At 51.5% G+C, this 14223-nt stretch overlaps 1 protein-coding gene and 1 long non-coding RNA gene across 5 annotated transcripts; one reads left to right on the top strand and one right to left on the bottom strand.

The window, feature by feature from the left end:
- Positions 1 to 6245: 6245 nt before the first annotated feature.
- Positions 6246 to 10613, bottom strand: MARVELD1 (MARVEL domain containing 1). Of its 4 annotated transcripts, XM_043597176.1 has the most exons (3): positions 8452 to 10568; positions 6987 to 7204; positions 6246 to 6845 (listed from the first exon to the last, which is right to left on the bottom strand). In XM_043597176.1, exon 1 carries the CDS (start codon positions 10488 to 10490, stop codon positions 9969 to 9971), a length of 522 nt encoding a protein of 173 aa, XP_043453111.1. In that variant the 5' UTR covers positions 10491 to 10568; the 3' UTR covers positions 6246 to 6845; positions 6987 to 7204; positions 8452 to 9968. The 4 variants fall into 4 exon arrangements, with proteins under 4 accessions (XP_043453111.1, XP_043453110.1, XP_043453112.1 ...); XM_043597175.1 differs by having other exon boundaries at positions 6246 to 7204; positions 8452 to 10613; XM_043597177.1 differs by lacking the exon at positions 6987 to 7204 and having other exon boundaries at positions 8452 to 10613.
- Positions 10614 to 10644: 31 nt separating this feature from the next.
- Positions 10645 to 13917, top strand: LOC122493101. The gene is made up of 2 exons (XR_006299820.1): positions 10645 to 11358; positions 13176 to 13917. It is a non-coding gene; the product is annotated as an uncharacterized LOC122493101 (long non-coding RNA).
- The last annotated feature ends 306 nt before the right edge of the window (positions 13918 to 14223 follow it).

The raw sequence follows: 14223 nt of genomic DNA, 5'->3' as shown, positions 1-14223 counted from the left end.
CAGAGCCTGGAGCCTGCTTTGGATTCTGTGTCTTCCTCTCTCTCTGCCCCTCCACTGCTCTCTCTCTCTCTCTCTCTCTCTTTCTCTCTGTCTCTCTCAAAAATAAACATTAAAACATTTTTTTAAAAAAAGAAAAAAATTAACAAATAAACTTCCTTAATGGCATCAGGCCCAGATTATTTTGTAGACAATTTTTATCAAGCCCATAAATAAAATGATATAGTTAAACTATTCCAAACAGAACAAGATGGAAACCTTCTCAATTTATTTGTGAGTCCAGAATTACCATCACTGATACAAGTGCCAGATAATAGTGCACACACACAAACAGTATCACCTGAACATAGCCAATTTAAAAACAATAAAAGTACACCTACCACGCGACTGACCCTTCCACCGCTATTTATACAAGAGAAATGAAGTCATATGTCCACACAAAGCTTGGTACCTGAACATTCACAGCAGCTTTCCTTGCAATAACCAAAATTTGAAGCAACACAAATGTCCATCAACAGGAGGATGGATAAACAAATTATAATATATTCATACAATGGAATGATACTCAGCAATAGGAATGAATGAACTATTATTACCATAGTACCATGAATGAATCTCAAAATTATTGCGTTTAAAGGAGCCAAATACCTCCCTTCCGCCCAGAAAAAAAAAAAAAAAAAGCATATACCATACATATATATTATGTTTATATAAACTAATCTATAGTCACATAAAGTAGATCAGTGGTTGCTTGGGGGTAGGGGAGATGGTACGGAATTATCAAGGGGCACAAGGGAGCTTTCGGGCATTATGGATATGTTTAATGTCAGGGCGCCTGGCTGGCTCAGTGGGTGGAACATGGGACTCTTGGTCTCAGGGTTGTGAGTTTTAGCCCCATGATGGGTGTAGAGATTACTTTAATAAAAAAAAAAAACAAAAAAACAAACACACACACACACACACAAAAACAGTGGATATATTTACTGTCTTAATTGTGGTGATGATTTCATGAGTGTATACGTATGTCAAAAATTATCAAAGTGTACATTTAAACTATGGGCAGTTTAATGTGCATCAAGTATATCCTAATAAACCTGTTTAAAAAAAAGAAATATCTAGGCAAACACTTCACCCTTCTGAGCATCATCTACATAATGCAGTTATTATTATTTTTTTTTTTTAGAGAAAGGAGGGCAAGTGAGTGAGGGGCAGACAAGGGTAAGAGAGAGAGAGAAGTGGGGCTCATGTGACGCGGGGCTCACGTGAAGCGGGGCTCAAGCTCACTCGATGTGGGGCTGGAACTCGTCAACCGTGAGATCATGACCTGAGCCGAAGTCAGATGCTTAACTGATGGAGCCACCCAGGCGCCCCTACAAAATGCAGTTATTATCTGAACTGTTTATCTGTTCATATAAGGATGGGATGAAATAATGATGTAAAAATATTTTGCAAACTGTGAATACAAGAATACAGGGACGTTGTGTAATCTTTATTACTACTAATGCCTTTATCGACAATAGTATTGTCATTACTATCATGGTCACTACAAAAACACTCCATCACCTAGGCCTTCTGGCACCTTATTTTTAAGTAATCTCTACATCCAACAAGGAGCTTGAACTTAACAACCCCAAAATCAAGAGTCGCATGCTCTACCAACCGAGCCAGCGCCCCAGGAGTTCATCATTTTTTTTTTAATTTTTTTTTTCAACGTTTATTTATTTTTGGGACAGAGAGAGACAGAGCATGAACGGGGGAGGGGCAGAGAGAGAGGGAGACACAGAATCGGAAACAGGCTCCAGGCTCTGAGCCATCAGCCCAGAGCCCGACGCGGGGCTCGAACTCACGGACCGCGAGATCGTGACCTGGCTGAAGTCGGACGCCCAACCGACTGCGCCACCCAGGCGCCCCAGGAGTTCATCATTTTAACTGAAAAGAAAAAACAAACCCTGCAGGTTCCTAGGGATGGCTGGGAGGAGAAGGTGACAAGCCAATAAATACAGCAAAGTTTACAGTTTACCAGGGAAGTGAGGAAAGACATGTTGTGAAATGCCCAGATACGAAATAGCTAGGGAAGCCAACCACTTAGAAACACCCACCGCCCCCCGCGCCTGGACAAAGTTTGATTTGACTGCAAACACATGAAGGAGCCTGCAAACATAATGAGGGGAGTCTGTGAACATCTCACTGCTGGCACTGAGAATCCATGGTCAGCTCATCTCTCTCTAGATAGACTAGAACTTAAAGAAACTAGATGAGAATAGGGAGTCCTCCTTCCAGGCCAAAAGGAGGCAGAAGGGGATACGGCTTGGAGCACAAAGCAGGCTCCCAGGACTGGAAAAAGCAATAAATAAAAAGGAAAGCAAAGAAGGCCCTCGGATCCTCGGGAAAAGAAGAAGGTCCCGACCTTCACACAGATAACTAATCTTTAACACTTCTGTGCTGTCTTTCAAGAAAATTCAAATCTGAACGCAAGAAAGAACAGTAGAGGGATCAATCCATGGCTGGTGAGATTGTCATTTCTCAGGTGGGGAGAGAGCCAGGGTGGAGTCGGGGAGAAGGGAACTAACATTTGTGAGCACTTACTGTGGCTCAGGCTCAGCATTTTATAAGCATTATATCCGAAGCCCTCCTCCCCTCTCCAGGTCAACATTACATAGCTGAGAGCTGACCTGCAGCGATCAGTCACCAGGCGCTCTGATCTGGGCGCATCGTCTCAGTGAGCCCTTCCCACAGACCGGTGAGGTAGCCACTCACGTTAACTCCATGTAGGAAGTGATGAAAGTGACATGAAGAGTTTTAGTAAAAGGCCTAGGAGCAGACAATAAGAGATTGGCCTCACTTCTGACATCACAGGATGAGCTCACCTAAAAATCAGAGCCAGTCATATTAACTGCCCAGGGGAACACAGGAGACAGCACAGAGCACAGAACAAGATTTCGAAAGGCAGAGGGTTCTGTATCCACGTTTGGGATCAGGTCAGGTGGCCATACGTACCGCATGAGGCCTCAAGAGGAAGGGGGGAGCTGAGTGCAGGGGCAGTCTTAGTCCTTCTTACATCAGGCAGACAGAGAGACTGTCTCCGGGAATCCGGAGCGTGGTTTCAGCATAGGGAGCTGATTAAACCTAACTTCATCGTCCACTGAGAAGAGAGTAACTGACATAATTTGGATTTGCAACGATATAACTTTCTTCACAGGCTTTCCTGCCTGCCTTAGCTCAAAATATAACTATACAAACTCCAGCGTAGCTCTAGATAGGGTCTTTGGATGGCAGGAAGAAACAGTGTTTCTGCTGGGAAATCCTCTGAAACAGCATGGCATGGTAGCACAGACTTGAGTTTGAATCTTGTTACTGTCACTTAAGTCAAGTGACCTGGGGAAATCAGCTTACCCTTCTGAGCCTATCTCCACGTCTAGCAAATGGAGGTATTTAATACTTCTTGGGCTTGTGAGGTTGCTAAGAGATGTTATATGAGGTATTCATTCTCCTTGTTCTTGGTTCATTGCAGCCACTTTGGCAAGTTAGCTCCCTTTCTCCCCTCTTGCCAACCTTGACCAAGAAGTACTTTATGCAGTGCCTGGGAGGCTCAGTCGTTAAGCATCTGACTCTTGATCTCATAGTTTGTGAGTTCGAGCCCCGAACTGGGCTCTGCTTGGGATTCTCTCCTTTTCTCTCTCTGCCCTTTCCCCGTTTGAGCTCTCTCCGTTTCTCCAAATAAATAAATTAATAAACTTAAAAGAAGACGGAGGAGGAGGAAAAGGAAAAGGAGAAGAAGAGGAAGAAGAAGCACTTTACAAAGTGGGGCATCAGAGCGCCCCATCAGGACTCCTGGAGATGGCAGCAAGGAGACCCTGCATTCAGCCTGGGGGAGATACAGATAAGAGCCTGCAGAGGAACTGACTCTGGAAGCTTGCCCTAATCTCAGTGCTGAGGAAGGACCATCACAGCCTTGGTGCCTGTGGCATCCCAAATAGCCATCCAGTTCAAAAGGAATGGGGTTGTGGGACGGGGCAGCAAAATGGAACCTAGATGAGGAACCTAACCGGGATTTCGTGTGGGTGTTCCACACCTTCCTGCTGGCTCTGCCAGGTGCCCTCCTCTGGGTTCTGGCCACCTCCCCAACATACCTCTCCCTTGCCTTACAGGGCCCAGAGAGCCTCAGGCCCTCCCCACTTCTTTTCAGCTGTCCCCTCCCCCTGGTCCCTGGTGTTCCTCTCCCCCAAGACTGGCTATGAAGTGGAATGTAGCCACCCCGGTGGTCCTTCCGCTCCTTGCTACTCTTGGCCCTGTTGAGGTACAGAGAGCACAGACCTGGAGAGTCCCATCCCCTCCTAAGCCTCCATTCACTCATCTGTAAAAGAGGATCCACCCCCTTTTAAGGGTTTTACTAAGATCTCTACAGGAAGCAGCCAAGGGAGTGACAAAGTTAACCAATGTGAGAAATTTACAAAGATTCCAGAAAGTACAAAAAAATTCTTGGCAGTCCCTGACTATTTGCATGGGCATTTAGAAAGGGTTAGAATTATATTATCATTAATTTTAAAGAGCAAGTTGTAGAAGAGTCTAATGTATATATGTATACGCGTGTATGCACACAGATCCATAGAAGTTTCATTAGTTATAAAAATTAAAGAAGGGGAATTAATAGTTAGCAATGGTTTATCTCTAGGGTTTGAGATTAGGATGATTGAATGGCTTCTCTTTTTACTTTGTATCCTTCTGTATAGTTTAATTTTTTTAATGGGTATATATTGGTACTTTATTTTACAAGTAACTACTGTAACAAATAAAACAATAAAAATGTAAATCAATGGTGCTAACCAGACCTTTCTCTCTCACACCCCTGCTCTTCCCTTTTATCCCTGAAAATGTAGGTTTATTAGCTTTCCTTTTTCACCACTGACCACCCCACCCCCATCCTTAGAAAAACAGGAAAAGTAATAGACATAAATGAGCAAATCCCTCGGGTTCCCCAGACTCAAATGGGCTCAATTATGTCCCTGAAGAGCAGTGTCTTATTTCAAAGTGCCCTCCCCCCCCCCCCCCCCCATGAGCAGGAAATGTCAGGTTAGACCATTCCTGAACACCTGGTCTCCAAGAGTGAAAACCAAACTCCACCTAAACTTCAGAGATGCCAGAGGACAAAAAGGACTTACCAGCTGCCAAGGGTAGTGAGAGAACATCTACCTCCCAGTCCCAGTCCTACCGCTGTCAGCTGTGTGACCATGGATAAGGCCCTTCTTCTGAGGCTCTATTTCCCCATTAACTGGGGTTGACAATGCCAACCATTAAGACTGTTGACTAGACCAAACAAGGTCACGCAAGGAGAAGCATAATTTTTTTGTTTTTTTACAGCTTCTTTATTTTTGAGAGAGAGACAGGGCATGAGCAGGGGAGGAGCCTAGAGAGCAAGACACAGAATCTGAAGCAGGCTCCAGGCTCTGAGCTGTCGGCACAGAGCCCAACGCGTGGCTCGAACCCATGAACCGTATGACCTGCGCCAAAGTCGGATGCTCAGCTCAACCCTGGAAATCCAAACCATGAAGGGTGTGTGAACACACCCAGCGTCAGATCCCTGCCTGGAGCTGTTCTAAGTGAGTTTTGCAATCTGCCAGTATTATACTATGTTCTGGCTGCAGACTTCAGGTTCAGGGCACAGGAAGGAGCAGCTGGCAAGGAAGCCTGCTAACTCCTCTTTCCTGCCCTTTCCAAAACATCTCTTCACCGGGGCGTGGCTGGAACCCAGAGGAAAGCAGGTAGGGTGTGTCCAGGAGGCAATGCCAGAGCACCGGAGCCTGAGCCCGAGAGACCCCGCTCAGCTCTGTGACATGAGGCAAGCTGCCACTCCACCCTGGGGTTCATTCCCCTTTCTGCAAAATACCGGAGTCGGATAAGAACAGGACTCTGTGGCTCCATAACCACAGTCATTCTGTGCCTGCCAGTTGGGCAGTGGAGCTTCCGACAACAGAGGGACCATTGAGAGCCAGGATAGGAGCCTCTGGAATTCCCACCAGCTTTTGTCAGGGGCAGACACAGGCAGTTTTCTTCCCTTTGGTCCCTGTGTCCTGCCCTAAGTGTGCTGAAAAGCCATGAACTCATGTTTCTTTTCCTCCCAGAAGGAAATCGGAAGCTGGGGAGGCAGACAAAAGGACAGTGCGGCATAATGAGAAGATGGAGGGAGGCCGGGAGCACCCAGTACACGGAGTTACTGCAGGAGGCCAGGAGGGAAGACACGTACACCAAGATCAGACAAACCAAACTTTATTCAGAAAAGCAAATTAGTCATCACAACTAAACTATTAAATGAGGCACATTGGTCCCCTCTCGCCACCGGCCCTCACCCCACCCACTCCCACCCTCTCTATTGGCCTTTGTAGAACACTAGAAAATTCCTTTCCTGGGTCCGCAAGCGGTCCTAGACTTTTGGACTGGTAGGAGCCCACAGTGGTCTCGGGCTGGACTGAATCCTGGAGTCTAATGAGGGAGGCCAATGAGATTGCCTCCAGTATTCAAAAATTCTGGGCCAGGTCAGGTAGCCCTTTCCACCGTACAGGGTCTCAAGGGTAAGGAGGGGGTGGGGGTGGGGGAGGGGGCCGTTTTACAGGTCCTTCTCACATCTCGAGAGGCAGCTGGAGGCCAAGCAGGAAGGCACATCTAGAAGAGCCAGTGAGCTCTGGAATGTTTCAGGCACATCTGGATGGATAAGGTAGCATGAAGGAAGGCCAAGGAGATGTCTACTCCTGAGTAAGGTCGCCTGGCCACAGACAGAGCACCGTGAGCAGGGGGGCTAAGAAGAGATCCTCGGGGGGCTGGTTCTGAGCTGAATACGCAGCTTAAATGGTGATCTGAAAAAAGAGAAAAAAAAAAAAAGCTGGAGCCAAAACCCACTGTTTAGAGCACAGAGGTGCACGGCTCAGTTCCAGGTGTCTGGAATCTCGTGCCCAAGTAAGTCAGCACAAGGAGAATCAGGATTTCTCTTGTGTTACAGTAAAACGAATCTTCACTCATCCCGGATCTCCCACTGGATAGTGTTGGCGGAAAGCTGCTGGGCAGAGGTCGTCGTTGGCTCTCCCCACTCCGCAGCCCTCTGCTGGCCCAGGCCAGAAAGGCGCCCCCCTGCCCAGGGAAGCAAGCCCGGGGGGGAGAGGTCGCATGACCGCATGACCGGCTACGGGAACCTCCACGGCCTCAGCAACGTGGAAACCTGCAACAGAAGAACCGAAGTCACTGGGCGTCCCACGCACCTCCAAGTACCCCGGCAAAGCCCAGCCCCAGGCTCTGGCTGGCACCAGTGGTGCGAGCTGAAGGAACCGGTGCCCCTCCCGGAGTAAGGCAGCAGGACTCCAGCCTAAATGAGACAGCGAAGGGCTCGGTGTTCCAGGATTTCCCGAAGGGCAGAAGATAACAGTAACAACAACAACCACAAAAATAACCACAATTTTCACGGGGACAGAGTTTCAGTTTTGCAAGATGAAAACCGTTCTAAAGATGGATGGTGGGTGACAGCTGCACAACAATGTGAAAATGCTTAATGCCTCCCAATTGTACCCTTTAAAATGGTTGAATGGTCAATTTTATGCTATGTATATTTATACTTCACCCCAACTTTTTTTAAAGTAACCACATTAACAGCATCTAACACGTATTGACTCCCTACTGTACACAGTCCAGCCCGGTCCTGAAGAGACCAAACTGCCAGAGTCCAGATCCGAGCTCCCCAGTCACAACTGGGAGACTCTGGGCAAGATACTTAACCTCTCTGTGCCTCACCTCCCTCCTAGGCAACATGGGAGCACCAGAACTCACCTCAGTATGGTTGTTCAGAGAACAAAACACATGGCACGTGCCTCAGGCAGTGCCAGGCACAAAGGAGCCCTGGATAGATGCCGTGACCCTCCACACTCCCATCCAGATCTTCACAAATGCAACAGCAAAGCCTCACACCTCTCTGCCTAGGCTTTATTTTTTTTTAATTTTTTTTTTCAACGTTTATTTATTTTTGGGACAGAGAGAGACAGAGCATGAACAGGGGAGGGGCAGAGAGAGAGGGAGACACAGAATCAGAAACAGGCTCCAGGCTCTGAGCCATCAGCCCAGAGCCTGACGCGGGGCTCGAACTCACGGACCGCGAGATCGTGACCTGGCTGAAGTCGGACGCTTAACCGACTGCGCCACCCAGGCGCCCCTCTGCCTAGGCTTTAAAAACACACTCACACAAACACACTCTGGCCATCCCTATTCTAGTTTCTAATCCAGACGTGGCTGAACTTTTTCAAAGAGCAGATCTTTGAAGGATTTAGCATAAAGGCTAAATTAGCACCACTCTTAGGACACTGTAGCCACCTGCCCAACTTGTTCTGAATAAAAACCTCTTAACTTTCAGAAAAGGGAGCTCTGTGTGTTTCATTCCAAGGCCTATCACCCCTCCAGAAAAATCAAGAAGCACCTTACCTTACGGAGGCTGGGCCAGCTGTTCACCCCAGCTTGGGAGTTTTCTTCTCTTTGGTGACTGTGCCCCACTCCCGCCAGTTGGTCACAGTCAATGCCAGCATCTCTTACAGGTAATGCTCCAATTGACTTGGAAACCACCTGGATGACTTTGGCTTCATTTTGCAAACAATGTAGAGGAATGTTCAGATCCACCAGTTCCCAGGTCTCTCAGGGGCCTGGCAGGGACAGCCATCTTCTCCCTCACTGGGTCAGGCCCTCCCTCAGCTACAGAAATTCCCTGGTAAATAAAAGGAGCACCCCAGATCTTCAATCATACTGTAGCCAGTGGGTTGTATCCCTTAGGAATGAATGACAGCCAGGCCCGCACAGGGATGCTTGGAAGCCTTAGGCGGCAAAAACTAATTGGTCCAGGTCCAGAGGCAGTTAACACTGTAAACTAAATTACTTGGGCTTCTTTTACAGCCGGACTTCTCAGAACCTATGCTAACGAGCCTCGTGAATCTCCAAGAGGAGATAGCACCTTTGAGAAACCCATTTGGCAGTGAAGCCCCCTTTTAGAGGATAGCTCCTGAGCCAGGGCTCCTGGGAACACCCACTGCTCTAATGTAAACTGCTGGACTGGGAGTCTGGAAACAGGGTTCTAATGGGAGTCCGCAACTGGGTTCCAATCTTATTCCGGCTTTCCCAAGAGCAAGGGGTGAGGCTCACCCTGACATTCCTTACGGTCCTGTGGGATCCCTAAGGCAAAAAGAAACTGGGGGGGGGGGGGGGAGTAGAAGCCCCTGAGAGGAAGGCTGGTAAGGTGAGGCCTGGGAAAGTCGTGTGCATTTGGGCCTGGCCTCCAAGAACCGCGAGGACAAAGGCTGAGCAGGCAGAGGGAGAGAAGACTCCAAAGGTGCAAAGGTGCAGCCCGCGGGCCTTTCCAATCCATCCTCACCTCTGCAGACAGGCCCCACCCCAACGTCACAGCACAGACTGCGCTGGATGCTCACACAATCCCAAACGAAAACGAAAACTCTTCGCTCGTCCCAGGACCCGTGGAGGCCTGTCCCCAGCTCCGCCCGCGGCTGCGAGCCTGCCCTTCACGGCACTCGAGGCTGGAAGAGGGGCCAGGGAACGGGGGTGCTCTTCCGACCGCGGGGTGGGGAAGGAGGGGGCAGTGGCGCAGCCAAACGCTCGTTCCAATTGGGAGCCTCCCCCGGATCTACGCGGCGCCTGTACACGTCTCGCTCTCGGCGGGGAAGGGAACGAGGAAGCGCGAGGTTTCGCTTCGGGCGGCCAGGCTGAGCGTGGGGGCCACCTCCTCGGACGTGGCCTTGCCCGGGTCCCTGGAAACGAACGGCGTGGGCGGCGGCGCTGCCGTCGGGCGGGAACTGAGGGCCAGGGCGCCTGGGCGCGGGCGGCGGCGGGAGCGCGGGGCAACGGGTGGGTGCCGGGGCGCACGGGCGCGGGGCGGCGGCGGCAGGAAGGACGGGGGCGTCGGTGTCGGGAGGGTCCCCGCCCCGCGGCGCGGCGGCTCACGCCACCTCCTGCTCCCCCTGGTAGCGGCGGCAGCAGCCGTAGAGCGCCGAGAGCAGGTAGAGGCCGAGGCAGAGGCCGCCGCAGACGGCGGCCGCCAGGAAGGCGTGGTAGGCGCAGGCCATCTGGTAATCCTTGAGGTTGCAGTAGCTGTGGCTCTGCGTCTGGGAGATCATGATGCCCGTCGCGGCGCCGTAGAGCGCGGCCGCCAGCAGGTCGTGCGCCACGTTGACCACGAGCCAGCGCGAGCCCAGCACGGGCACCAGCTCGTGCTTGCCCAGCAGCGTGAGGAAGTAGAGGCCCAGGGTCAGCAGCCAGAAGAGCACCGACACGAAGAGCGCGAAGTGCACGGGGCCCTGGTACCGGCTCGTGGCGATGGTGATCCAGAAGGCGGCGCCGGCCAGCAGCTGGAGCAGCCGCAGCACGCCTAGCGGGCCGCGCAGGAAGGCCCGCTGCAGGCGCACCGCCCCGCGGACCGCGCGCGCCTGGGGCGGCGGCTGGCGCGGGGGCGGCGGGAGCATGGCCCCCCGGCGCGGTGGCGGCGGCGGCGGCGCCCCGAGCAGCGGAATGGCGGCGCCCGGCTCGCGGGGGCGGCCCGGCCGACGTGCCCGCTGCGCCCGCGGCGGCCTCCGCGCGTCCTTCCGAGACCTCCCGGCGCTTCCTCTCGCCTTCTCCCCACCCTTCCTCCCCTCTCTCCTCCCCACAGTCCTCCTCTCTTTCTGTCTCCCTCTCTCCACCCCTCCTACCCGCCCTTCCCCTTCCCCTCCCCGTCTCCACCCCCGCTCGCTCCTCCAGGCTTCCAGCCACCTCTTTTTGGGCCTCGCTCACCACCCCGGCCCCCCTTTTCTGCCGGCGCCAGACTCCCAGCTCGGATTCCTTCCTCCCCGGGGCGCGGCGGAGGGCACTCGCACCCCCCAGCCGACCGCGGGCCTTCCGCTCTGGCAGCCCCGGCCAAGTTTGGCACATCTGGGGCCGCCCTGCCTGCCCGGCCTCCCCTGCTCCGGTCCAGCTTCGGGGGGGAAAACTGTCTTCTGGAGCGTTCTCTCAGCCTCTCGCTGGGCCCCTTTCTTTCTACTTTCTCTTGCCCTAGCGCCCACCCGGGCCCCCTGGTCTTTTCCTGGCGCTGGAGGAGAGCAGTGCTGGTGTTGAGCTGACATCCATTCTCACGTGGACGTCTGGAATATGCTACCAGGGTCCACCTCGGACTTCTCCTGGGCTCTCAGACATCAGAGAAAGGGACCGGCACCCACCAGAGGCCCCACTGCCCCTCCCACACACCACAAAACCAAGTCCTGTCGGTCCATCCGACTTTTTCCAAACCTCCTTGCCGTCCAGGGTTGCCCAGATTAAAAATGTGCTACCCAACATGGCCGGGACACGGACCCTGGGGTAAGAGACAGCAAGGCCCGTGTGCTTAACTGCTAGGCAAAACGGCCGGTGGTGGAAGCTGATGATGCTTCACACCGTCCTTTACCTGTACGCCCATTTAAGCGTCAAGACAGCCTCAGAGATACACACGATTATTTTCCTGGTTTTACCGAGGAGGAGAAATGAGAGCTAGAGGGGCTAAGACAAGAAGCTGGTAATTGCAGCTGGTCTCTCTTCTCTCTCCATCCCATCCAACCTTTGTGCACTGTGTGACATCTTTCTAAAGCACAGTCCCGTTGTTGCCCAGCTTCCTCCACTGACCACAGGATAGAGTTCTATCTCTTCTGGGGGCAGATTTCACAAAACGGCTCCAACTGACTTTCACTTTCCTTGTTTTCCACTTTCTTCTCTTACCCACGCTCCCACCCAGCATGCCAACCCCACCAAACCTCTTAAGTTCACCCGAATAAGCTCAGAATGCCCTTCATCCCCAGGCCCGCACTTGGCTGGCAAACTCCTACTTATCCTTCCTCCCTTTGGTCCAGCCTCCCACACTGTTGGTTCCCGGCTCGTCAGGCCCTCACTGGGTGCATCCATTAGTTCTGCAGTACTTCGAGTCTGGTACGTTGCAACTGTTGGCTGTCACCTCTGTCTGCCTTTGCCTGGCATGTAGGAGGCTCAGTAAATGTCAGCAGAACGGATGACTGAGTGGTAGCGATGAGGGAGTGTGGGGCAAGCTGAGGGCAAAGTACAGGCTAAAACAGCCCCCACCCCGCCCCCCGCCAGGTGGGATGTGCGTGGTATTCCTTGGACACTCCTGGCTGCCCAAGAACAGGGGAAAGGAAAGAGAGCAAATGGCTGACGGACAGAGGTCACGGTCATGCAGGACAGGAGTCTCCTTCAGTTTACGGAAAACTTAGTAAACTGCAAGAAAAAGCTAATCTTATCCGTAGCCTTATCTCCAGACCTGTAGCGTCCGTTTCCTGGAGCCCTAATATCACCCTCATCAAGATGTAAGGGGGTTGAAGTGCTTCCCACTTAAGTGATGTGGGAAACAAAGGCAAATGAAAAATTCCCTTACTGTCGACAGCCCATTGGTAAGTCCTTGAAACAGGCAGAGTGACCCTCCTGTAGGAGCTCAGCTGCCTTGATGGTGACGCTTTGCTAGGGGCAAAGGGCAATCTTGGCCTAACATTATCCCAACCTCCAGGATCCTGTAAGTCTTCTTTAACATATAAAAATTCCTTTGGAAACTTCCTTTATCTCAACTCTGCCAAGGTATGTGCTGGCAATCGTAGTATTATGATTATGACCCCGATATACGTCTGAAGGCTGTCATGACTGAGGTTTTACTAAACAGTAATAAATGGTGTTTCCCTAACAACAGCTAGCCCCTCGAGGTCCTGGAAATCCTGCTTCCAACATTCCTTAGAGATTTACGCTGTCCCTGCCCCCCTCCCAACCTGAGAGTGTGTAATCAGTTACCCATCACAACCCCAGTGCAGCTCTTCCTGCCCACAGGTCCTGTCCCTGTGCTTTAATGAAATCACCTTTTTTTGCACCAAAGATGTCTTCAAGAATTCTTTCTTGGGGCGCCTGGGTGGCTGGGTCGGCTAAGCATCCGACTGGGGCTCAGGTCATGATATCGGGGTTTGTGAGTTCGGGCTCCGTGTCGGGCTCTGTGCTGACAGCTCAGAGCCTGGAGCCTGCTTCAGATTCTGTGTCTCTCTTTCTCTCTGCCTCTCCCTTGCTCATTCTCTCTCTCTCTCTCTCTCTCTCTCTCAAAAATAATAAACATGAAAAAAATTTTAAACAAAATAATTCTTTCTTGGCCATAGGCTACAGACCCCCATCATCACCCCAAAAACCCATCATTTGGTGCCCTTAACAGGGGGCTTCGAGTCTTTTCATCTGGACTCTGAGCCAGTGCAAACCTGGTGAGTACTTTCTCTTTTCTTCCTTTTCTCTCATTTCAGGGGCTTTTTGAGAAGTATGGCCTTAGTGGGACACTTCTATGTGGATTGCTCAGGCTGCAATCCGGTCCCCCGTGGCAACTCTACAGGGAGGAGAAAGCCTGCCATCTGGCTGGAAGTTAGTACTCCGGCCAGAATTGTAATAAGACCCAGAAACTTGATGTCCTCTCTTTATTCCTGTCCTCATACAAAGTTGTCTGTCTTGGGCATGGGACCGCCACCTAAGTGATTAGCGTGGCTGATCTTAAGACTCCCGTGTGAGGTTTCCTCCTCATTGGTGTAACGTGATCCCCTCCACATCTCTTCAGTTGTGGGAACCGCAAAGAAACAGAGGGCCCTCTTACCTTGGGGACAACGCACACTTCAGTCCCCCGGCTGACCCTACCTCCAGAACTAGTCCCTCATCTCCTGGTCATGGGACGTGTCCACTGGCCCCCTGGCTTGGTGAGCCGGTCTGTCTCCCAGCAGCCTGTCACTTTTGGTGGGAGAAAGTTTATGTGGCTTCTCAGGGGCTAATGCCCCTCCCTGCCAACACAGCCCCGCCTCCAGGGACTTGAGAAAGCTCCGAATGCATATCTTAAGTGAATAAAAGGGGAAGTAAACATCGTATCTGTGTGAGATGACATAGTATAGAGGCTTAGGTGCAAACCCTGGAGGCAGACTGCCTGGCTATGCATCACTGCTCCACCACTCCCTCGTGCTGGGCCGGGGGTGGGGGGATGGGGGGGTACTTAACTGCTTTGTGCCTCAGTTTCCTCATCTTGAAATCCTTTCAGCCATGGACGTCAAAACCTGTTAGACACTGGGCACCATTTTAGGGTCTAGGGATACATAATATATATGCAATCATTGTTATTTGAATGCCTACTATACTGTAGGCACAGTTTTTTTTTTTATTTTATTTTAACATTTA

Source organism: Prionailurus bengalensis, chromosome D2 (genome assembly GCF_016509475.1).
Source record: "Prionailurus bengalensis isolate Pbe53 chromosome D2, Fcat_Pben_1.1_paternal_pri, whole genome shotgun sequence".
Classification (NCBI taxonomy): domain Eukaryota; kingdom Metazoa; phylum Chordata; class Mammalia; order Carnivora; family Felidae; genus Prionailurus; species Prionailurus bengalensis.
This window is presented reverse-complemented; position numbering and strand designations above follow the sequence as displayed.